Source organism: Lepidochelys kempii, chromosome 6 (assembly GCF_965140265.1).
Source record: "Lepidochelys kempii isolate rLepKem1 chromosome 6, rLepKem1.hap2, whole genome shotgun sequence".
Taxonomy (NCBI): Eukaryota; Metazoa; Chordata; order Testudines; family Cheloniidae; genus Lepidochelys; species Lepidochelys kempii.
In genome coordinates this window covers 14,595,119-14,619,599 of record NC_133261.1, presented here as the reverse complement: position 1 = coordinate 14,619,599, position 24,481 = coordinate 14,595,119, and the positions used below count along the sequence as shown (strand labels likewise).

The 24,481-nt window shown below is 50.6% G+C and overlaps 1 protein-coding gene across 5 annotated transcripts in view; it reads right to left on the bottom strand.

The window, feature by feature from the left end:
* Positions 1–6,065: 6,065 nt before the first annotated feature.
* The window catches only part of SSH3 (slingshot protein phosphatase 3), a 47,380-nt gene continuing 28,964 nt past the window's right edge, over positions 6,066–24,481 (bottom strand). For 3 of the 5 annotated variants that reach the window (XM_073346831.1, XM_073346833.1, XM_073346836.1), the window contains 4 exons: positions 20,733–20,933; positions 20,060–20,519; positions 19,313–19,863; positions 6,067–12,711 (listed from right to left, as the gene is read on the bottom strand). In XM_073346831.1, coding sequence (XP_073202932.1) covers positions 12,621–12,711; positions 19,313–19,863; positions 20,060–20,519; positions 20,733–20,933 — 1,303 coding nt within the window. In that variant the 3' untranslated portion in view covers positions 6,067–12,620. Of the gene's footprint in view, positions 12,712–18,714; positions 19,864–20,059; positions 20,520–20,732; positions 20,934–24,481 lie in introns of those variants that run through there. The other 2 variants (XM_073346835.1, XM_073346834.1) reach the window with 2 other exon arrangements.

Genomic DNA, 24,481 nt, shown 5'->3' with positions numbered 1-24,481 from the left:
GAAGAGGCGGGAGCAGGAGCAGGGGCTGAGCCTGGGGTTGGGACGGGAGAGGGGGGCAAAAAAGGATCAGGGGCAGGAGCAGAGACTGAGTCAGGATAAGGAGTGGGAGCAGGGGCAGGGACCGATGTGGGGGCTGGGACGGGAGAGGGGCAGGAACTGGATCAAAGTCAGGAACGGGGACTAGGGCAGAACAAGGGGTGGGAGCAGTGACAAGGACTGATATTGGGGCTGGGGCAGGAGAGGGGGCTGGAGCAGGATTAGGAGCAGGGATAGGGGCAGGAGCGGGGACAGAGGTGGGTTCATGATCCCCGGCAGCCGAGCTGCCAGGGTGCGGCTTCTCTCGGCCAGGGTTATGGACTAAAGGGTCGGGGCAGAAGGTGGGCCTTCTCCGATGCCAGGCACGGGCATCATGACAAGAGCGTTACCTGCAGCCACGGCGCCAGGTACGATGGGATCTACAGTGGGGGCACCCCTCCGAAGGGGAGGCCAACCGCTCTGTCTGGGCGGTGGAGGGTGTGCCCACAGGCCTAAGGCCTGGCCACTCGGCCTCAGCTGTTGCCCCGAGGGGCTCGGCGGCCTTGGACAAGGTGCCATCCACTGCCGGGAAGGAAGAAAGAAAGGGCCAGGGGCGCCCCAAGCACCAGAGCGGGGACAACAGTTGGGGGTAAGGGGCAGGGGGGAGGAGGGGGCGGAGGGAGTAAGCCGCCTCCCAGATCGAGGCCCGCTGGCAGAGGGTCATCCTCCCCCTGGGTGACCGGGGTCAGACCCAGGGCCCCAATCTCGTCAAATATTGAGGTGAATTCAGTCCCCGCGGCTCCGGCGACCTCCCGCCAGTCACAGGGGCAACGATTGCCCCAGTATTGGCGGCAGCAGGGGGCACAGGTGGTATAGAGGCTTTGGGAACTTCTGCAGAGGCATCCTCGGGGGGGGACTCAGCAAGGGAGGCAGTGGCGTCTCCGTCCGCTGCCATGGCTTCCATGGCAAACTCTCCTGCTGGGCTCCTTCCAGGGGTGCAGTGGAAGACGTAGTGACGTCAGCCGCCCGCAGCATCTTTCAGGGGGCCTCCTCTCCCTCTTCGTCGGAGGGGAGGGATCATGCCCGCGATTTGCGGGCGCCATGCTTCCCCTGGATGAGCACTGAGCCCTCCAAGGTGGAGGTGGAGGGCTGGTGGGCAGGGCCAGGGGGCAAGGGTTCTGGGGCACGGGAGGATAGGCAGCGGCAGCCAGGCTGACAGGATTGCCGGCGGTGACTGTGCCGGTGCCCTCCTGCATCTCGGGGGTCCCGGGCGTCCCTCCAGCCAGGCCAGAGGGCAGTACCTCCAGACATGCCCCATCGCCCAGTAGAGGAAGCACCGGGCCTCCCCCGTTGAATAATGGACCCGGTATTGGGCACCAGGAAGGACCCCTCAAGCGCCACGCGTCACCAGTGGCACTTGAATCTGCACCTCCCGGAGAAAAGACAGGACATGACGGAGGGCAGGGTCCTTGCAGCCCAGCGGGAGAGGGCTGATGACGGAGATGGATTTCCCCAGGGTGGACAGGACAGGCAACAGGGCAGTGTTGGGCAGGAAGGGTGAGATGGAGGTCAATACCACCCGTATGCCCAAGTCCTCCAGGTGTTCTAGGGGGACGAATACGCCCCCCCATTGCCAGGCCCTTCTCTACCGCCTCCTGAGCGGTGGCCTCCAATGCTAGGAAGAACACAACTTTATCATACATCTTGGAGGCCGCCATGCTGGCCGTGGGCCCCTCCAACCTTGCCAGCGCCCACATGTATGTTTTGACGTGGGGCAAGGTGGGCACCAGGAGGCAGCAGACGCCTTGCCTCCTGGTCAGCGAGGGGAAGGGACCGGCCGCCAGAGATGTTACTGGAGATGGCAGTTGGGGCAGATGGCACAGTGGTGCGTGGCAGGGCGGCGGCCACCTGGGCATATGCTCTGGGCGCTAGGGATGGAGTGCCCCCAGAGCTGGTGGAGGGAATGGCTAGGGAAGGAGGGGCCGCGGCAGGTGTCAGAGCCATGGCAGGAAGGACAGCCCTGCTGGCAGGAGATTCTGTTTTCCAGGCAGGGCCTTTGCCCTTTTTATTCCCCTGGCCCTTTTTGCCAGTGGAAGGGGCGGTCATGGCAGCAGCGGAGTCTGGGCTAGTGGTGGCTGAGGAGCAGGCAGGGGTGGTGGCAAGGGGGCAACCACGATGTCAGCAGGGGCAGGGTCCTCCTCCATGATGGCAAAAGACAGGAGGAGACCTTAATATGGGGTTGGGGCGATGGGCAGCCACTCCTTCCCGCTAGGCAACACGCAGGGGAGGAGAGCGCTAACAGGAGGGGTGGGGGGATGGGGTGGGGAGTGGGCGACTACTCCTCCCTGCTAAACTCTATTCAGGGAAGGGGGGGCACTGCAGGAGATGGAATGGGGAAGGGGGAGCAAGGGAACAAGTAACCACACCTTCCTGCTAAACTGTAAGTAGGGAAGGAGGGTCCTGTGGGAGGGGAGAGACCACCCACTCCTCCCTGCTGAGCTGTAGGCAGGAGAGGAGGGCATCCCAAGGGCAGGGGAAAGGGAAAAAGCAACCACTCCTCCCTGCTAGGCTGCAGGCAGGGGAGGAGGGTGTCGGCAGGGGCAAAAAAGGGGGTGGGGGCACAGTTATGGGACAGGGATACTGGCTCCTCCGGCTGCACTGGGAAGGGGAGGGATTACAATTCTATTAGGAAGGCTGTGAACAGTGGGTGGGGGGGCAACTGAAAGGGGCACAAGTGCTTATGGAGGGGGCATGGGCATACAGGGATAAGGAACTGAACCAGAGGGAGCAAGGGAGGACAGTGGGAAAAAGGGAAAGCTAGGCAAATCACAAATGGGAACTACAACAGGAAGGGTGGGGCAGGCAACCAAACTAAAATTTAAAGTTTGGGGCGGGTCAGGTAGCAAACACAGAAGGGCTGGGGCGGGAGAGACAAACTAACAGAAGGGGAACTCCCGAAGGGTCAAAGCAAGTAGTGGGAGGGGCAGGGTGCAGGGTGGGAGAGGCAAACTAACACAGGGACGCTGGGGAGGACAGCAGGGAAAGGCCCCACCAGCCAAACGCAGCTGGGGGAGTGCGGGAGACTCCAGCCAGCAGAAGCAGCAACAGCCCAGGGAAGGAGAGGGTTCCAGCCAGCAGCAGCCAGAGAGGAGGCCCAGCCAGCAGGGCAGCCCAAGCAGACTGACCTCTCCCTGCAGTGGGGTAGCTGCCCCATTCCTGAAGAACAGGGGTTGAAAGCAGCCCTGGAGAGGGCTGTGGCTGGGATAAGGAGTGAGAGCAGCTGAGGGAGTAGCTGACCAAAGGTGTGGCCTGCTCAATCAGGGCCCAGCTGGCCGCGATAAGAGGGCTAGGAGTGAGCAGAGTCTCAATCTAGCCCTGGAGTGAGAAGAATCTAGCTGCCTGAGCCCTGGTCTACACTAGGACTTTAGGTCGAATTTAGCAGCATTAAATCGATGTAAACCTGCACCCGTCCACACGATGAAGCCCTTTATTTCGACTTAAAGGGCTCTTAAAATCGATTTCCTTACTCCACCCCTGACAAGTGGATTAGCGCTTAAATCGGCCTTGCCGGCTCGAATTTGGGGTACTGTGGACACAATTCGATGGTATTGGCCTCCGGGAGCTATCCCAGAGTGCTCCATTGTGACCGCTCTGGACAGCACTCTCAACTCAGATGCACTGGCCAGGTAGACAGGAAAAGAACCGCGAACTTTTGAATCTCATTTCCTGTTTGGCCAGCGTGGCAAGCTGCAGGTGACCATGCAGAGCTCATCAGCACAGGTGACCATGATGGAGTCCCAGAATCGCAAAAGAGCTCCAGCATGGACCGAACGGGAGGTACGGGATCTGATCACTGTTTGGGGAATCAGAACTCCGTTCCAGTTTTCGAAATGCCAAAACCTTTGTCAAAATCTCCCAGGGCATGAAGGACAGAGGCCATAACAGGGACCCAAAGCAGTGCCACATGAAACTGAAGGAGCTGAGGCAAGCCTACCAGAAAACCAGAGAGGCGAACGGCCGCTCCGGGTCAGAGCCCCAAACATGCCGCTTCTATGATGAGCTGCATGCCATTTTAGGGGGTTCAGCCACCACTACCCCAGCCGTGTTGTTTGACTCCTTCAATGGAGATGGAGGCAATACGGAAGCAGGTTTTGGGGACGAAGAAGATGATGATGATGATGAGGTTGTAGATAGCTCACAGCAAGCAAGCGGAGAAACCGGTTTTCCCGACAGCCAGGAACTGTTTCTCACCCTGGACCTGGAGCCAGTACCCCCCGAACCCACCCAAGGCTGCCTCTTGGACCCAGCAGGTGGAGAAGGGACCTCTGGTGAGTGTACCTTTTAAAATACTATACATGGTTTAAAAGCAAGCATGTGAAAGGATTACTTTGCCCTGGCATTCGCGGTTCTCCTAGATGTACTCCTAAAGCCTTTGCAAAAGGTTTCTGGGGAGGGCAGCCTTATTGCGTCCTTCATGGTAGGACACTTTACCACTCCAGGCCAGTAACACGTACTCGGGAATCATTGTAGAACAAAGCATTGCAGTGTATGTTTGCTGGCATTCAAACAACATCCGTTCTTTATCTCTCTGAGTTATCCTCAGGAGAGTGAGATATAATTCATGGTCACCTGGTTGAAATAGAGTGCTTTTCTTCAGGGGACACTCAGAGGAGCCCATTCCTGCTGGGCTGTTTGCCTGTGGCTAAACAGAAATGTTCCCCGCTGTTAGCCACAGGGAGGGGGGAAGGTTGAGGGGATAGCCACGCGGTGGGGGGAGGCAAAATGCGACCTTGTAACGAAAGCACATGTGCTATGTATGTAATGTTAACAGCAAGGTTTACCCTGAAAGAGTGTAGCCACTGTTTTATAAAATGTGTCTTTTTAAATACCGCTGTCCCTTTTTTTTTTCTCCATCAGCTGCATGTGTTTCAATGATCACAGGATCTTCTCCTTCCCAGAGGCTAGTGAAGCTTAGAAAGAAAAAAAAAATGCACTCGCGATGAAATGTTCTCCGAGCTCATGCTGTCCTCCCACACTGACAGAACACAGACAAATGCGTGGAGGCAAATAATGTCAGAGTGCAGAAAAGCACAAAATGACCGGGAGGAGAGGTGGCGGGCTGAAGAGAGTAAGTGGCAGGCTGAAGAGAGGGCTGAAGCTCAAATGTGGCGGCAGCGTGATGAGAGGAGGCAGGATTCAATGCTGCGGCTGCTGGAGGACCAAACCAGTATGCTCCAGTGCATGGTTGAGCTGCAGCAAAGGCAGCTGCAGCACAGACTGCCACTACAGCCCCTGTGTAACCAACCGCCCGCCTCCCCAAGTTCCATAGCCTCCACACCCAGACGCCCAAGAACGCGGAGGGGGGGCCTCCGGCCAACCAGCCACTCCACCACAGAGGATTGCCCAAAAAAAAGAAGGCTGTCATTCAATAAATTTTAAAGTTGTAAACTTTTAAAGTGCTGTGCTTAAAGTGCTGTGTGGCATTTTCCTTCCCTCCTCCACCACCCCTCCTGGGCTACCTTGGTAGTCATCCCCCTATTTGTGTGATGAATGAATAAAGAATGCATGAATGTGAAGCAACAATGACTTTATTGCCTCTGCAAGCGGTGATTGAAGGGAGGAGGGACAGGTGGTTAGCTTACAGGGAAGTAGAGTGAACCAAGGGGTGGGGGGTTTCATCAAGGAGAAACAAACAGAACTTTCACACCATAGCCTGGCCAGTCAATAAACTGGTTTTCAAAGCTTCTCTGATGCGTACTACGCCCTCCTGTGCTCTTCTAACCGCCCTGGTATCTGGCTGCGCGTAACCAGCAGCCAGGCGATTTGCCTCAACCTCCCACCCTGCCATAAACGTCTCCCCCTTACTCTCACAGATATTGTGGAGCACACAGCAAGCAGTAATAACAGTGGGAATATTGGTTTCGCTGAGGTCTAAGCGAGTCAGTAAACTGCGCCAGCGTGCCTTTAAACGTCCAAATGCACATTCTACCACCATTCTGCACTTGCTCAGCTGTAGTTGAACAGCTCCTGACTACTGTCCAGGCTGCCTGTGTACGGCTTCATGAGCCATGGCATTAAGGGGTAGGCTGGGTCCCCAAGGATACATATAGGCATTTCAACATCCCCAACAGTTATTTTCTGGTCTGGGAAGAAAGTCCCTTCCTGCAGCTTTTGAAACAGACCAGAGTTCCTGAAGATGCGAGCATCATGTACCTTTCCCGGCCATCCCACGTTGATGTTGGTGAAACGTCCCTTGTGATCCACCAGAGCTTGCAGCACTATCGAAAAGTACCCCTTGCGGTTTATGTACTCGGCGGCTTGGTACTCTGGTGCTAAGATAGCCAGATCTGCCAGCACCCAGGAGACATACGGTGACGGTTACCTGAGCGGGCTCCATGCTTGCCATGGTATGGCGTCTGCACAGGTAACTCAGGAAAAAAGGCGCGAAACGATTGTCTGCCCTTGCTTTCACGGAGGGAGGGAGGGAACGGGGGTCTGACGATACGTACCCAGAGCCACCAGCGACAATGTTTTAGCCCCCATCAGAGTGCTCCATCGTGACTGCTCTGGACAGCACTCTCAGATGCACGAGTGTTTGCCGTTGCTCTGACGCAGGGAGGGGCGACTGAGGACACGGCTTACAGGGTTGGCTTCAGGGAGCTAAAATCAACAAAGCGGGTGTCTTTACATCAAGGAGTATTTCAGGCAGGACTTCACGGAGGGTTCCAATAAGAAATGGTGCACCTAAGTTATTGTTCTTATTGGAACAAGAAGGTTAGCCTGGCCTCTGATTGATATATGGCTAGATTTACCTCGCTGCACTTTCTCCGTGAGTGACTGCAGTGTGACCTAGAAGAATGAGTCCCCTAGACGGGGGTGGGGGGGAAGTAAATGAATACAGAACAAATCTGGTCTGTTTCTTGTTTTGATCCACTCCATCTATCTTTTACATCTTTGGCTGGCAGCAGACGGTGTAGAAGGACTGCATGCCATCCACATCTCATGGCTGCCCGGCAGAAGATGGTACAGTACGACTGCTAGCCATCCCCATCTCTTGCCTGCCCGGCAGAAAATGGTACAGTACGACTGCTAGCAATCCGTATCGCCTGCCTGCTCACCATAAGACGGTTCAATAGGATTGACTGCAGGACTAAAGAGAATGACCTGGTCAAGTCACTTCAAATGTAGTCCCTGCGCCCATGTCTGTCCAGGCGCTCCCAGCCGACGTGGCCAGGAGCACCTCGGACATGACGATGACAGCTACCAGTCATACTGTACCGTCTGCTGCCACAAGGCAAGGGGTTGCTGCTACTGTGTAGCAATGCCGTACCGCGTCTGCCAGCACCCAGGAGACATAGGGTGACGGTTACCTGAGTGGGCTCCATGCTTGCCGTGGTATGGCGTCTGCACAGGTAACTCAGGAAAAAAGGCGCGAAACGATTGTCTGCCCTTGCTTTCACGGAGGGAGGGAGGGAACGGGGGCCTGACGATATGTACCCAGAACCACCCGCGACAATGTTTTAGCCCCATCAGGCATTGGGATCTCAACCCAGAATTCCAATGGGCAGCGGAGACTGCGGGAACTGTGGGATAGCTATCCACAGTGCAACGCTCCGGAAGTCGACTCTAGCCTCGGTACTGTGGAAGCACTCCGCCGAGTTATTGCACTTAATGCACTTAGAGCATTTTCTGTGGGGACACACACACTCGAATATATAAAACCGATTTCTAAAAAAAAGACTTCTATAAATTCGACCTTATTCCGTAGTGTAGACATACCCTGAGAGGAGGGTACCTGAACTGGAGCAGTGCTTGGGAGCTCTAGCCTGGCAACTCCCCAGGCTGAAGGCATTGTTGAGGGCCTACAGAGGTACTGGGGCTGCAGAGATACAGCCTGGGAATAGGTAGAGACAGCTGGTCCAACCTCCTTGCCAATGATGAGCGGCCTTTACAGACTGTAGTCTGCCCCAGTGAGAGGGGGCTAGATGATGATGACTGGCAGTAGCCACTGAGACAAGGTGGGTGTAGAGGGTTGGGGGTTCCCTTGGGAGGGGAGACCCAGAGTGTGGGGACTGTTGTGGGGCAGCACCCCAAGGTAAGGGGCACCGGGGCCTGGGAGGGACATGGGACCTGAGGCAAGCGGGTCTCTGGCCAGCAGAGGGTGCTCTGAGGTTGGAAAAGAGCTAATTCCTAGATGACCAGCAGGAGGTGCTGCGCCACTGGGTCCACGGTCTGTTACATGAGGTGCTGGCATCTCATTAAATATGTCCTTTATTAATTGCTATTTACATTCTTCAAGTCAAAACACAAGTACACTTACACAATAAAACAAGGTTCACAATCTTGCAGCTGGGCTCTCACTTCACTTAATTCTTATATCTCATTGACTGACAGGCAACGCTCTGCCCCTTATATAGCCACAAGGGCATGGCTGACAACATTTAAGGAGGTTCAAGGAAAATGTAGTTCTCAGAAACTCTAAAAGCTTCCACAAGATTCAACAAAGGTCCAAAACATTCTAGGAGGTTGGTGAAAAATTAATCTACATACAGAATACCTGAAACATTTTACTTCAAACATTCTATTTTCCCTTTGTCACTGTGATGGGGCCTCTGGTCCATAGGGGCTTAATAGAGCCCTAGGGAGGCTGCTCAGGAGGCAGCCAATTAGAGAAGGGTTTATAGGAGTAGCCAATCAGTGCTGGGCAGGCCCATATAAGAAGAGCTGCTGTACAGAGCAGCTTCAGTCACTCCCTGGAGCCTGAAAAGAGAGGAGGACTGGCTACCTTGCAGGTGGAGGGCAGCAAGCACCCTGGACATAGCAGTGCTGCAGGCAGAGACCCAGGGAGCTAAAGGCAGCTCCTGGTGGGCTGCAGGAATCTTCAGGCTGAGGCCCTGAGGGAAGGGCAAAGAGGCTGCTGCAGGGAAGTGGCCCAGGGAGGCCTACAGAGGAGTTGGAAGGGATACAGCAAGTGGTGGCCATCTACAGGGTCCCTGGGCTGAAACCTGGAGTAGAGGGCGGGCCTGGGTCCCCCCAGCCCCAACTCCCACTGAGGAAGTGGTTGGACTGAGGGACTGCGATACTGTCCCTGGAAGGGGGGAGCACAGAGTCACTGAAGAGGTTGCTGCAGTTCTGGGAGTGGTGCGTCACAAAAGTGATGGCAGCGAGGCACCACGAGAGGAGCTAATCCCCAGGACAGCCAGCTGGAGCCACCACAGTGGTGAGTGAACGCCATCACAGTCACTAACAACAAAAACAGCATCCCAAGCCTGGCACCCCCTAAGCCTAGACAGTCGCCTGGGTCACTTGCACCTAAATCTGGTCCTGACTGCACCTCTCACCAATGTGCAGGACACAGTGGATGGATTTGCGGCAATGGGGTTCCCAGACTGCAGTCGGGCAATAGACAGCATGCATATCCCTATTTTGGCACCAGACCACCTCACCACAGAGTATAATAACAGAATATATCAACTTTTCTGTGGTTTTGCAAGTATTGGTGGATTAACAGGGATACTTCATGGACATCGGTGCTGGCTGGTCAGGGAACGTGCATGATGTCTGCATCTTTAAGAACACAGGACTGTTCAGAAAGATGTAAGCAGGGACTTTCTTTCCCAGCTGGTGGATTACCTTTGGTGATGCTGAAATGCCAATAGTGATCCTGGGGGACCCAGCGTACCCTTGGTTCAAGAAGCTGTACACTGACAACACCAAGGAAAATTCAGCTATTGACTCAGTAGGTGCAGAATAACAGCTGAATGTGCTTTTGGCAGATTGAAAGGATGCTGGTGGTGTTTACTCACTAGATTGGATATCAATGAGAAAAATATTCCAATGGTTATAGCTGTCTATTGTGTCCTGTACACTATCTGTGAGGCAAAGGGGGAAAAGCTGCTGCCAGAATCAAGGGTGGTGGTGGAGCAGCTCTCTGATGACTTCAAACAGCGAGATACAAAGGCCATTAGAAGAATTCAACATGGAGCCATGCCAGGTGAGGGAGGCTTTGAAAGAGCCCTTTAACTGTCAGCCAAAGTAGTGTTCTGTGCTGGGCTGTCCTCTGGCCCTGGAGCAGAAGAAACTATCTAGTGCTTGCTGTACATCTATAAATATGACTTTTCCAAAACCTATGAGTTGTGTGGTGCTTGCTGTATATTTACAACAACTATGTGTTTTGAGTAGCACTGTGCATTCGGCAGTATGTGTGATGAACTAAAACAAATATAATTTTATGCTCCATAAACAGAAATGTACTGAGTGCAAAAACAGTGCAGAAAAACAATGTGCAAAAAACAGGCAAACTTATACAAACTTTAAATATAAATTAATGGAATGGGACTTTGAAATTGGAAAGGCAGCAAACATTTCTGTACACTGACTCAAATTCAACCCTTAAAGACATATGGGGAGATAATGTTTGTGTTTTTCTGTATTTACATCTATATTGGTAGTGGTCAACAATGTAATCAGCAGTCCCTGTCTATGTTGTATTCTGTTAATTCAGAGAGCAAAAGAACCATTTAAATGAACTGTAAACAATGGGATATAGCTGTATTCATCTCTCTTTGAAATGTATAGCCAATCATCTGTAAATGGTGGAAAAACAGGCAATTGCCTTATGTTAATCTGTGTGAATAATTACCAGGGATGCTTAGGAAGTAGACCTACTTCAAAGTTGCCCTGATTGCCCATTGTTTCCACAGGACTGTATAGTCAAGTGGATACTAGTATAAAAGACCCTTGGGTCCTGATCCTGTCATCTCAGATCTGCTTAAGCTTCATCAGGGGAAGTTTGAGTTGTAAGACTGAGGTCCCAGTTAAGCTGGAACACCATGAATTTGATATTGGGGGGAGGGATAGCTCAGTGGTTTGAGCATTGGCCTGCTAAACCCAGGGTTGTGAGTTCAGCCCTTGAGGGGGCCATTTAGGGATCTGGGGCAAAAATTGGGGATTGTTCCTGCTTAGAGCAGGGGGTTGGACTAGATCTTCTGAGGTCCCTTCCAACCCTGATATTCTATGATTGGATTATAACCTATGGACTAAATTCTAAAAACTCTTTGCAACTACTAAGCTCACAATCTCTACTATGAATCTGAATCTCAAAAATTGTATTCATGTCTGTATGTATGCTGCTCTTTTAACCATACTCTTTTCTTTTTTAATAAATTTTAGTTTAGTTAATAAGAATTGGCTGTAGCATGTATTCAGGTAAGATCTGGAATATTCATTAACATGGCAGGTGATGTGTCCGATCCTTTGGGATTGGTAGAACTTTTTTCTTTTTATGGTGAATAAGATTTTCATTAATCCTCATCATATCTGACTTGGGTAACTAAGTGGAGGCCTGAGGCTGGGTTACTTTAAGGGAACTGTGTTGTTTGGACTTCTGGGTAACCAGTGAGGTATTACAGAAGCTGTTTTGTGCTGGTTTGGTAAATCTAAGTATTGGAATATCCATCAGCTTTGGGAGTTGTCTGCCCCATTATTTGCAGTTCACCTTAATTGAGTGACCTCAGCTGGCTCCCCCAGAATTCCAGTCACACTAGCTCTCCTAAGTGCTACACTAATACAAATAAATACAAATCGATAACAACAATGCATGCTTGGTCATAATAGGAACCATTAGACTCTATAGTGATACTAAGTGATTTAAGGGTTGTGGTGGATAATCAGCAGAACATGAGCTCCCAGCGTGGTGCTGTGGCCAAAAGAGCTTATGTGATCCTGGGATGCGTAAACTGGGGAATCTTAAGTAGAAATAGAGAGATTATTTTACCTCTGTATTTGGCACTGGTGCATCCACTACTCGATTACTGTGACTCGTTCTGGTGTTCACAGTTCAAGAAGGATGCTGATCAATTGGAGATGGCTCAGAGAAGAGCCACGAGAATGATCAAAGGCTTAGAAAACATGCCTTGTAGTGACAGACTCTAGGAGCTCAATCTATTTATCTTAATATAGAGAATGTTAAGGGGTGACTTGATTACTGTCTGTAAGTACCTACATGGGGATCAAATAATGGCTCTTCATATTATACCTCTCTCTGCTAGATTGATCTAGTGATGGAAACTGAAGCTAGATACATTGAGTGGAAATAAGATGTCAATTTTTAGTGGTGAGAGTAATTAACCACTGGAACAATTTACCAAGAGTGGAGGTGGATTCTCCATCACTGGAAAGCTTTAAATCAAGATTGGATGTTTTTCTAAAAGATCTACTCTAGGAATGGTTTTGGGAAAATTGTATAACACAGACCAGAGCAGATGATCAGTGGTTCCTCTCTGGACACTACAAAATTATGTCAACCTAGCTTATGATGGCATACAGCCACTGGAGTTAAATCATTTGTGTATGTGCACATGTGGCTCCTTGTGTCAGTGGTGCACATACACAGTAACGGTCAACATACGCTGATACTGTATTAATCTAATTACATCAACTGTGACTCAATACCACTCGGGGAGGTGCGGTGGTGTTACTAAATCGGCATACAGAGGCACTTACATTGGCAGGAACTAAATTTAAGTGAAGACACTCCCTCAGCTAGGTTGATGCAAGGCAGATTACGTCAACCCAACCATATAGTGTAGACCAGGCCTCAGAATCTATGAGTTCTGGAAACACCCGTGATCTGCAGATGGGCTAAATGTTGATCTTGCAAAATGGGTCCTGGTCCTGGGAGATTGAGCAGAGGCCCTGAAGGAGACAAAAGGGAGGCAGGCAGCTGAGTGCAGGTCTTTGGCAAGAGAGGGTCATACAGAAGGCACCTAAGCCCAGATCCTCAATGGTGCTTAGGCACTTACCTCCCATTGGAGTTGGGCCCTAAAGATTATTGCATGACTAAGGTCTTGTCCACACTAGAAAGCTTTACTGGCAAAAGTTGGGCTGGTTTACAGCTACTAACACAGCTGTTTGGGCAGAGGGCATTCACATTTGGATGCCTTTGTCAGGGCAGCTGTGCCTCTGCCTAGGAGCTGGAGGGACATGTCACCACTTCCTGGGAGCTGCCTGAAGTAAGCACTGCCTGTAGCCTGCACCCTCCTCACCCATCCCAATCCCTTGCCCCAGTCCAGAGCCCCATCCTGCACTCTGAATGACTCATTTCTGACCCCACCCTGGAGCCTACACCCCCAGCTGGAGCCCTTAGCCTCTCCTACACCCCAACCCCCTGCCCCAGCCCAATGAAAATGAGCAAGCTCAGCCACGCACCACAGTTCCTGCCCCACATAGGGTGAATCTCCCTGTGGCCAGGGAGGACAGGGAACTGGGGTCTCACCATGACACCCCCTGCTGGTGCTGGGCTGGGCAGACAAGAGTAAGGGGGAATGTGCAGGTGGGGAAAGCTTTGTTAGATGGCCAATATTTTGGTTCAGACATGCCTCATGGGAGTTGTAGTCCAAGAAGGAAGCCCAGCCTACATCTCCCATGGTGCACCTCATGGTAAAGGAAGTGGCACAACATGGCAGCCACAGTGCACCATGGGAAATGTAGTCAAGCTAGAGAACCCTGTCTGTACAGGAGAACAGGGACATGAGGCATCCGACCTAAAACTCCCCAGAGGCATCATGGTTGCATTTCAGAAATGAAATATTTTGGGGCTTAGGGGCTCAGATTTGCCATGAAAAATCTACATTTCCTGCAGACATTTTTCACAAAAAATCATTTATTAAAAACCCCAATTTTCTACTAAAGAACAGTTATGATGGGAAATTTCCACCCTGGCCTAGCTCTATTATTTAAACCTTGGTTTGCTATGGAACTAAGCGGGGCGGGGTGGGGAGTCAAATATTTGGCTTTCAGCACCAAAATCTTGGGCTTTGTCCCTTTGTATTCTTAATGTGCCAGTATAATAATGCCTGCATCTGAAGTGGGTTTTTTTACTCACAAAATCTTATACCCAAATAAATCTGTTAGTCTTTAAGGTGCCACCAGACTCCTCGTTGTTTTGGAGATAAAGAGTTACTCTGCTATTAGTAACTGTGTCCAGCAGTTATATACTCTATTGAATCAGCATCATGATCACATTCACAAGACCAGTTCGGGTTGCTAACCCTCCAGGATTGTCTTGGAGTCACCAGGAATTAAAAATTAATCATTAATTAAAGATGTCATGTGATGAAACCTCCAGGAATACATCCATCCAAAACTGGCAACCCTATAAGGCCAGTGTATTCCTTGTGCTCCTCTAATGGCTGTTCCATTCAAAGAGTGCTTCATCTCCAAAAGCAGCTAATGTTGCTATGTGGCCACAATGCAAACAGCAACCCCTTCGTTTAGAAAGCACCAGCGCTTCGAAGCTAGGAAACCATCAAGCACCCGTTAAATCCTACAGTCGCTTTCTGAGAGACAGAATTCTTACTAAGTGCAACAAAATTCATATTTCATCATGAGAGCCTTCACTCTGACCCGCGTAGTGCTGACAATTTCTATGCAGCATTGTTATTTATTACTTGTACTAACGTAGCAGCTAGGAGCCCTGCCAGTCATGGGCCAGGACCCTGTTGCACAAACACATAATTATCTCAGTATCTAAATCGTAGAATCATGGAATATTAGGGTTGGAAGAGACCTCAGGAGGTCATCTAGTCCAACCCCCCTGCTCAAAGGAGGACCAACACCAACTAAATCATCCCAGCCAGGGCTTTGTGAAGTTGGGCCTTAAAAATCTCTCAGGATGGCGATTCCACCACCTCCTGAGGTAACCCATTCCAGTGCTTCACCACCCTCCTAGTGAAACAGTTTTTCCTAATATCCAGCCTACACTTCCCCCACTGCAACTTGAGACCATTGCTTCTTGATCTGTCATCTGCCACCACTGGGAACAGCCAAGCTCCATCCTCTTTGGAACCTCCCTTCAGGTAGTTGAAGGCTACTATCAAATCCCACCTCACTCTTCTCTTCTGCAGACTAAATAAGCCCAATTCCCTCAGCCTCTCCTCATAAGTCATGTGCCCCAGCCCCTTAAACATTTTTGTTTCCCTCCGGTGGACTCTCTCCAATTTGTCCACATCCCTTCTGTAGTTTGGGGGAGGGGGGGGAGGGCAAAACTGGATGCAAAATTCCAGATGTGGCCTCACCAGCACCAAATAGAGGGGAATAATCACTTCCCTCGATCTGCTGGCAATGCTTCTACTAATGCAGCCCAATATGCCGTTAGCCTTCTTGGCAACAAGGGTACACTGCTGACTCATATCCAGCTTCTCATCCACTGTAATGCCCAGGTCCTTTTCTGAAGAACTGCTGCTTAGCCAGTTGGTCCCCATCCTGTAGCAGTGCATGGGATTCTTCCATCCTAAGTGCAGGACTCTGCACTTGTCCTTGTTGAACCTCATCAGACTTCTTTGGCCAAATCCTCCAATTTGTGTAGGTCACTTTGGACCCTATCCCTATCCTCCAGCGTATCTACTGCTTCCCCCAAGCTTAGTTTCATCTGCAAACTTGCTGAGGGTGCAATCCATCCCATCATCCAAATCATTAATGAAGACGTTGAACAAAACTGGCCCTAGGACCGACCCCTAGGGCACTCCATTTGATACTGGCTGCCAACTAGACATCGAGCCATTGATCACTACCTGTTGAGCCTGACAATCAAGCTAGCTTTCTATCCACCTTATAGTACATTCATCCAATCCATACTTCTTTAACTGGCAAGAATACTTTGGGAGACCATATCAAAAGCTTTGCTAAAGTCAAGATATATCATGTCCACCGCTCTCTCCATATCCACACAGCCAGTTATCTCATCATAGAAGGCAATCAAGTTGGGCAGGCATGACTTGCCCTTGGTGAATCCATATTGACTGTTTCTGATCACCGTCCTCTCTTCCAAGTGCTTCAAAATGGATTCCTTGAGGACCTGCTCCATGATTTTTTCAAGGACTGAGGTGAAGCTGACCTGTAGTTCCCCGGATTCTCCTTCTTCCCTGTTTTAAAGATGGTCATTATATTTGTCTTTTTCCAACTGTTCAGGACCTCCCCTGATCACCAAGAGTTTTCATAGATAATGGCCAATGGCTCTGCAAATGATATTGCTCAATGTGTTCAATGGGGACAGATGATCAGTCATTAGCCTTATCGATTGTTCGTACAATACGCTCATTTGCTGTGTCCCAAGAATCATGTTGTACATATAGTTTTATAAGAAGATCTGATTTCTATCAATTTATGGTAAAAATATTGTACATAAGTTGGTGCACATCTGAGAATGGTCAATCAGTATAATTAATGTGTCCCTCTGTTATAACTGATTCATTCATTAATTTAGAGAAGTCCCTATGACCTGTGTTATGCAGGTCAGACTATATGATCACAAGGTTTCCTTCTGGCTTTAGCATCTATCATTCACCTATATTTCATTTCCAGGTGACCTGTAATTTATATTTTGAGGTTATTAATGAAACTAACATATATTTAGGCTTAGACAGATTAAGTTTTTATCAGTGAATGTCTATTTCACCATGCACACAAAAACCAACTAAAACTATTTCCATCAATAATCATGAAAATTCATAGATAGGCCATGTAAGAAAAATGTTGCTTTTAAGACCTGATTAGAGTTTGATTTAAGGATATTTAGTGTATATATTTTAACATGTAACATTGACAATTTTTGTTTTCATGGAATCATAGAAATGTGGGGCTGGAAGGGACCTCAAGAGGTCATCAAGTCCAGCCCCCAGTGCTGAGGCAGGACCAAGTGTACCTAGACCATCCCTGACAGGTGTTTGTCCAACCTGTTCTTGAACACCTCTGATGATGGGGATTCTACAACCTCACTTGGAAGCCTAGTCCAGAGCTGAATTACCTAGTTAGAAAGACAAGGCGGGTGAGGTAATATATTTGATTGGACCAACTCCTGTTCATGAAAGAGACAAATTTTCGAGCTACTCAGAGGGTCACAGCTAAATACAAGGTGAGACCAATTGTTTAGCATAAGTAGTTACCACATATTGTAAGAGATCATTCAAGGTGACGTGGCCTGTTAACACCCCTCCAGTCATAGGACAAAAAGCAGGGGTGGTGGGGAGGGCTAGTGGATTACAGACTGTTGGACTAAACCATAAATCCAGAGTCTTTATTAAATGCATTATTTTTAGCATCTAGCAAAGTTGTGAATTTAAGCTCCTGGGACCAGCCCAGCTACAACAACACTGCAAACAACATGGAGTCAAAAACTTTTCCCTACTATCTAACCTAAATCTCCCTTGTATATAAAACTTTAACATGTTTGAATTATTGTCTGACCCCCTGATTATTTCCTACCACTATAAAAATGTAAATAGATACAAATAATAAAAAAAATGCTTAAAACCCCTAATTTTATACAACTGTGAAAATTTAAATAAATAAAAATAGAAAAAATGCTTAAAATCAACATCAATTATCCATCAAAATTACAAAAAAAAATACAAACAGAAGGCTGGCCAAGCCTATGTATATTTAATAATACCTTAATTAGACATTAAGGTTGTACTGAAAAATGCATTGCTTCATGCTTAGAGAGACTGCTGATGTGGAGTGCGTGCGTAGCATCAGAGTGAGGTGTGGCTTTAACCATTAATTGCCTTGCTTTTAAATATTTGCAAATGAAAAGAGAAGGAAGTAGATTGGCGACACTTAGCAAGGATCATAACTGGTTTTTGAAACGAAGTGTTTTGTTTTGGGCATTTCCCAGGTATGTGCGTGGGTGGGGTTTTTTTTAAAAAAAACAAACATCTTTTCCTGTTTCCTTTTGGATTGGTAAATAAGACACATTTAAAAAAAAATGAAATGGATAGAAAGGGTGAGTCACTAGATCATTAAAGCAAAGAAGTGAGCAGTGCTGGCATTTCTAATAACAAGCCCTGCTGCATTTTGTGTGTCTGACATGCTACAAATATTCTCTGTTGTATTACTATAGCACCTAGTATCAGGGGGTAGCCGTGTTAGTCTGTATCCACAAAACCAACAAGGAGTGTGGTGGGACCTTAAAGACTAACAGATTTATTTTTGGGCATAAGCTTTCATGGGTAAAAAGCCACTTCTTCAGATGCATGGAATGAAAATTACAGATGCAGGCATTATATAATGACACATGAAGAGAAGGGAGTTACCTCACAAGTGGAGAACCAGTGTTGAAAGGGCCAATTCGATCAGGGTGGATGTAGTCCACTCCCAATAATAGATGAGGTGGTGTCAATTCCAGGAGAGGCAAAGCTGTTTTTGTAATGAGCCAGCCACTCCCAGTCCCTATTCAAGCCCAAATTAATGGTGTTAAATTTGCAAATGAATTTTAGTTCTGTTGTTTCTCTTTGAAGTCTGTTTCTGAAGTTTTTTTGTTCAAGTATAGCTACTTTTAAATCTACACACCACAGAAACACTAACTCAGGAACCAATCCCTGTAGTAAACCTCGTTGCCTACTGTCCCCATATCTACTCAAGCGACACCATCAGAGGACCCAATTATATCAGCCACACCATCAGAGGCTCATTCACCTGCACATCTACTAATGTTATGTATGCTATCATGTGCCAGCAATGCCCCTCTGCCATGTACATTAGCCAAACCAGACAGCCCCTATGTAAAAGAATAAATGGACACAAATCGGACATCAGGAACGGTAACATACAAAAGCCAGTAGGAGAACACTTCAATCTCCCTGGACATTCTATAACAGATTTCCCCCGTGGGAAGGGAAGGGAGGAGTCCAGAGCCAACTGCAAAGTGAATTAACTCTTTATTCACAGACGGAGTGAGGCTGGCACAGAGCGAAATGGTATGGTGTCCATGTGTGTAGAGCTGGGAAAGGGAGGAGGGGTTCACCCCCTCTCTCCTCAGGCACAGTAACGGGGTTGGCACCCTTTGACCCAACTGACCAAAGCAGTGCTCAATGGCACAAAAGCAAAGGGCTAGTGGGGAGGGACAACACAGGGCATCATGACCCCCATCCTCCCCCAGTAATACCTGCTCAACTGCAGGGCAGGAGCCTCAGGGCAGCATGGGGCTGTGCAGCATGAGTGGCGGACAGAGCAATCCCCACAGGGGAATGTTCCATCCTTCCTCCAGATCTGCGGGGGGATGGGAGCGATGCATATTTGGGGGAGGGGCTGTCCTCACCATAGAGTCCCTCTCTTCCATTGGCCGCAGCACTCAGGCCCTGCCCCCCAAGGGTGATCTGCACTGAGGTCCCCGGTATCAAATGCCCTGCCCCCAAACAGCACAGGGCAGCTGCTAGGCCCCAATACCATCCATGGCAGTACCCTGGGATATGGGGGCAGAGCCACAGCCAGAGGCGGGGCTAAGGGGGTGGAGCCTCACCCCGAGCCAGGCTCTAGGTCCACGTTGGCTTGCCGCACCATCTTTCTGGGTCGTGATGGGGGGAGAGCGCCTCCTCCAGGCTGGGGCTCCTGTGATGGGGCCAGGGGCCTAGCAGGATCCTCCCTTGTGGGTCTTTCCCGGCCAGCAGCCTCCAGCCGCTCCTCAAACTCTCTGGTGCGGCTGAGTACCAGGGCAGCATCCATGAGCTGGGCCACGGAGTAGCGGTGCTCCATGACACGAGCCCGGTGTGGGGCTGTGGCTCTGGGGCTGGGGCCCTCCACGTGCTTCAAGGCTTTGTGCACCTTGCCCGGCACCGGGTGGTAGGAGATCTGCTTGCACGCCTGGGTATGGCTCCGAGGGACCTGCCGGCTGCGCTGTCGGCCCCGTCGCTTGCCTGTCTTGTCTGTTGGGGCCTGCGGTGGGTGCTGCTTGGCCTTGGAACCTGGCGCTGATGCCCCCGGCTCCTCCTGGTCCTGTGGCGGTGATGGTGGGGCTGCAGGTTCTGGGTGGGGGCACTCCACAGGGGACTCATGCCCTGAGGCAGCAAACACCTGCAGGAAAGAGGAGAGGTAGCGATCAGAGAACAGGTATGCCCGGGTCACTGATAGACCCAGGCGCTCTCTCTGCTGGGCCCCAATCCTCCTCTCCTGCCCCACCTCCAGCTGCATGTCACCTTCCCACAGCCCTGGATCTCACCACCTGGGGCTTCCTCCCTCCCCCATGATGCCTGCTGGCTGTGCCACTTACCTCCCCCTCTGCAGCACCCCCCAGCGGGGTGGGGGCATCAGGGCTGTCCATCTCACTGATGCTCCTCATCACTGCATAGAGGTTGATGCGCCGGTCACGCGGTGCCCTGGGTACCTCTGGCACCTGCAGCACGGCCAGGTGCCCCCGGACCTCCTCAGCCCCTGAGTCGTCTGAGCCCCCTGGCTCCTCTGCCTCCTGCACCATGGTCCAGGGCCCCTTGCCCCCTGCTGGGGCCTGGGTCTGGGCTGGCTCCTCTGGTGGCTCCCGCAGGGGCCGGAAATAATACTGGGGTGTCGTGACTGGCTCCTCCTCCTGCTGCCCTGGCTCCTCCTCCAAACTCAGCATCTCCCGGCACAGGCTCCCCTCACTCTCCGATTGGTCGCTGCCAGTGTCACTCCCATTCACCGTGTCCTCCCACTGGCTATCTCCTGCCTTCTGCTCCCACAGGCTGCTGTGTCGGCTGTGCAGAGACACACTGAGCTGAACACGAGGCACTGCGGTTGTCACAGCAACCCCTGCTGGGGAAGGCGAGACTGGGCAGTGTAGGCTCCTCCCCACCTGGATGTCACAGTGCCCCCTGCTGGGGAAGGCAGGGCTGGGCAGTCTCCTCCCCCTCCCTGATGTCACAGAACCCCTGCTAGGGGGCAAGGCTTCTCCCCCTCCTTGCAGTTACCTGGCATCCAGGATGCCCTGGTAGAACTCCAGCTGCCTCATGAAGCTGGGGTTGGGGTGCACGATGGGGCGCTGGTCCTGAACATGCCGGTAGGCCCGCTCCAGCGACCAGCCGTACTCCTTCATGGCGTAGGCGATCACCGTGGAGGCTGAGCGGCTTACACCCATCTTGCAGTGCACCAACACCCGCGAGTTCTGGGCCCTGTTGCAGGATATGGGCTGGTGAGGCAGGCGCAAGGGGCTCAATGCACTTTCTTCACCTCCCCTTCCCCAGTTGTCTGCAGACAACTCCTGAAGGGAACTCACAGCAGCAAGCCCAAGATTGCAGCACAGGCCGCGCAAGTGACAACAGAGGCTGTGGTGCAAGCTAAGTACTGGCTGAGATTCACCTACAGAACAGCTGCTTTAACTTGGAAGTGGGTAAGTCCATTAGTAGTATCACTCCAATGTGTGAGCGCTGGGGAGAATTTGTCTCCCAGTGTTGACGACTGCCCCAGAGCACAACCCTGGGGACTGCTACATGGAGACCCTTTGGTGCCAACTGGCAGAGGGCATAAGGGGGCACAGGGTTTTTACAGGGATTCCCTTGGGTCTAACGTCTACATAATAGTGCACCGAAGGGAGGCACGTGAGGCCTCTGCCAACAGCCAGTAATGTTCCAGTTGCCCTAATCATGGTGAGACATGTGAATGTATCTACAGGACACTGCATTCTTAAGGTAGAATCATAGAAGATTAGGGTTGGAAGAGACTTCAGAAGGTCATCTAGTCCACCCCTCTGCTCAAAGCAGAACTAACCGCAACTAAATCATCCCAGCCAGGGCTTTGTCAAGCTGGGCCTTAAAAACCTCACAGGAATGAGATTCCACCACCTCCCTAGGCAACCCATTCAGTGCTTCACCACCCTCCTAGTGAAATGTTTTTCCTAATATCCAACCTAGATCTCCCCCCACTGCAACCTGAGACCAGTGCTCCTTGTTCTGTCAGGTATGTAAGTTATGAAGGGAAGGAACAGGTTCTGTTCAGGAAGATGGAGGCGCTTCTCTCTCCCTGACTGACCATGGTGTTGTGCGTGGCTTACAATATAAATCAATCTGCGTACGAAGCCACCAGCTAATCAAGACCGTGAGGGCAACAAACTCTCACAATGTCACAGGAAGGAACACCCAGCAGGGAGGCGGCCAGGTTCTGACTAAGATCAAAGAATTAGTCTGGTATATGGGGAGAATGCAGAAAGACATCTATATTCCTTCACCTAGGGGACAAGCTGTGGGTGGCTTGTCTTACGGAGGGCAACAGCTGGCCTGGTTAATAGCTGGGAAAATGACTCTGGGTAAGCTAAGCCTGTATGAGACAGGACAGCTTCTAAGCTCTAGAAGGCAGGTTATGATTTTGTTTTAGAGGTAACCAGCTGCTTCCAGTGCTTCTAAACTACTTGCTGTTATTTCAATCTCCGTTCTTTGATGAATAACCTTATCCTTTGTGGTAAACCCAGGACAAACAGCTAAAAAAGGGGACTAGTAATTAGTCCCAGGGAATTAAAAGGCCCCTCCCTATCCACTGAGGAGAGATAACCACTGGGCAATAAGGTTCAGCTGGAAAAGGGGTTGCTAGGGAACCAATTAGGTTCAGCTGGCTCCAACTACTTGGGACCTTTTTAAACCCTCTCCTGGTGGAAGGAGGGGAACAGTGAGGGAGTGAGAGGAGCAGGGAAGCTGCCAGCAGGCTGTTTGCAGCAAGACACCAAACTTTCCCAGTAGGCAGGCTGCACTCGCTCCCCAGAAGGGAAGGAAAACAAGCACAAGGGACTGACTGAGGAAAGGAGTAGCAGGACCCTGTGCCACCTGTAAGGATTCGCCTTGCCCCAAACCTGAGTCTCCAAGGCTAAAAAGGACTGAGCCTACTGAGGCGAACAAGGTATTTTGCCACACATGGTGTCAGAAGTGGGATGTGGTGAGTGAGTAAGGCTCTGTGGCAAGCCATCTCAGGGCAGGGTAAATCACAAAATGGAGGATGTAGTGAAGGCGTTGGTACAGGCCACTGCGGCCCAACAAGAGGCTACCAGGGTGCAGATGGCTGCCCAGCAAGAGTCAGGACAGGAGACGAACCAATTACTGATGAACCAGGCAGCTCAAGATCGAGCCACCCTGAATGAAGTAATGAACCAGTTAAAAGCCCTGACCATGCTGACGCATGGGCCCCAGGGGATCCAGCCGCTGCGGACAAGCAACTATTTACAGAAGATGACAACGGAGGACGATAGTCGGGAGGATGGCACTGTGGGCAGGTATCCTGGCTCCATTTCTGTGTGGGAAGCCCCAGAAGGCCTATTTCGACACGACCACAGAAACAGCTATGGATAAAGCTCAGCAGCCCGAAAAATCGGGGGCTGCCCTGAGCAGAGTACCGATGTTATGCATGTGGCAAATTGGGGCACATCTTTGCCCAATGCTCAAATCTAGAAGAGCCCATGAAATACGAACTGGGAGATAGAGGGGGACCATGTGATCTAATAAGTCTAGTAGGTGTTGTGATGGTCCCTCATAGATACACTAGACCCGTTAAGATGAATGGTATAGAGACCATCGCGTTAGAAGACTTGGGAAGTGCAATCATGCTGATCTCAGGAAAGCTGGTTGGGCAGGACCAACTATCCCGGGCCAAACGCTCAGGAATATCCTGTGTGCATGGGGATGTCAGTTACTACCCAACCATCCCCGTAAAAGTAGAAGTTCTCGGAAACCCCACTAAGGTGACAGTGGGAGCAGTTCCGAAACTCCCCTACCCAGTCCTTATTGGATGAGACTTCCTGGGATTTGATAGCCTACTCCCTGGGGAGAAGGTGGAAGAAAATAATGAACCCGGGACCCAGGAGGTGGCCCAGATAGATAACGCCCCCCGAGCCTTCCACGAATTTGGCCAGGATTTGTTCTCCCCACTGGGAAAGCCCCAGAAGACTCAGAGGGAATGGAGGCAGATAAAAGGAGGGGAACGAGGATCTTGACCCAGTACCAGAAATCTATGCTTGTAGAGGAAAGAGGTGGCTCAACGGACAGCGGGGCAGGGCAGGAGGTCAACGAACTAATAGCTGGACCTAGTTCCCTGGGGGTTTTCCCCGAGGGGAAGACAGAGGTAGATCCCCCTGAGTTTGGACAAATGGGGACCTCACTCGGGAATTTTGGTCAGGATCAGGCCAATGATCCAATATAAAGCAATATTCATAAAGAAGTAGTTGAGGTAAATGGGGTCCCTGTCGAGGGGAGAGTCAAGGGCCCAGGGCCATATTATGTGATTAAGGGTGATCTGCTACACAGAGTAGTCCAGGTCCAAGAGCAAGTCATAGAACAACTCTTGGTCCCACAGAAGCATCAGAGGGGCATGATGGATCTGGCCCACAGCCATCTGTTCAGGGGCCATCTAGGGGTAGATAAGACCCTTGATCAGATTCTGCAGAGGTTTTTTTGGCCTGGCATCTATGCGGCGGTCCGGCAATATTGTACCTCCTGTCTGGAATGTCAGTTACATGAGCCCCGACCACACCTAAGGGCCCCTTTGGTACCTCTACCAATTATTGAAATCCCATTCAAGCAAATAGCTATGGATCTAGTAGGGCCACTGGAGAAGTCAGCCCGGGGTCATCAGTACATTCTGGTAGTACTAGATTATGCCACCCGATATCCTGAGGCCGTACCCCTACGGAACACCATGTCCAAGACCATAGCCAAAGAATTAGTCCGGATTTTTTCCAGAG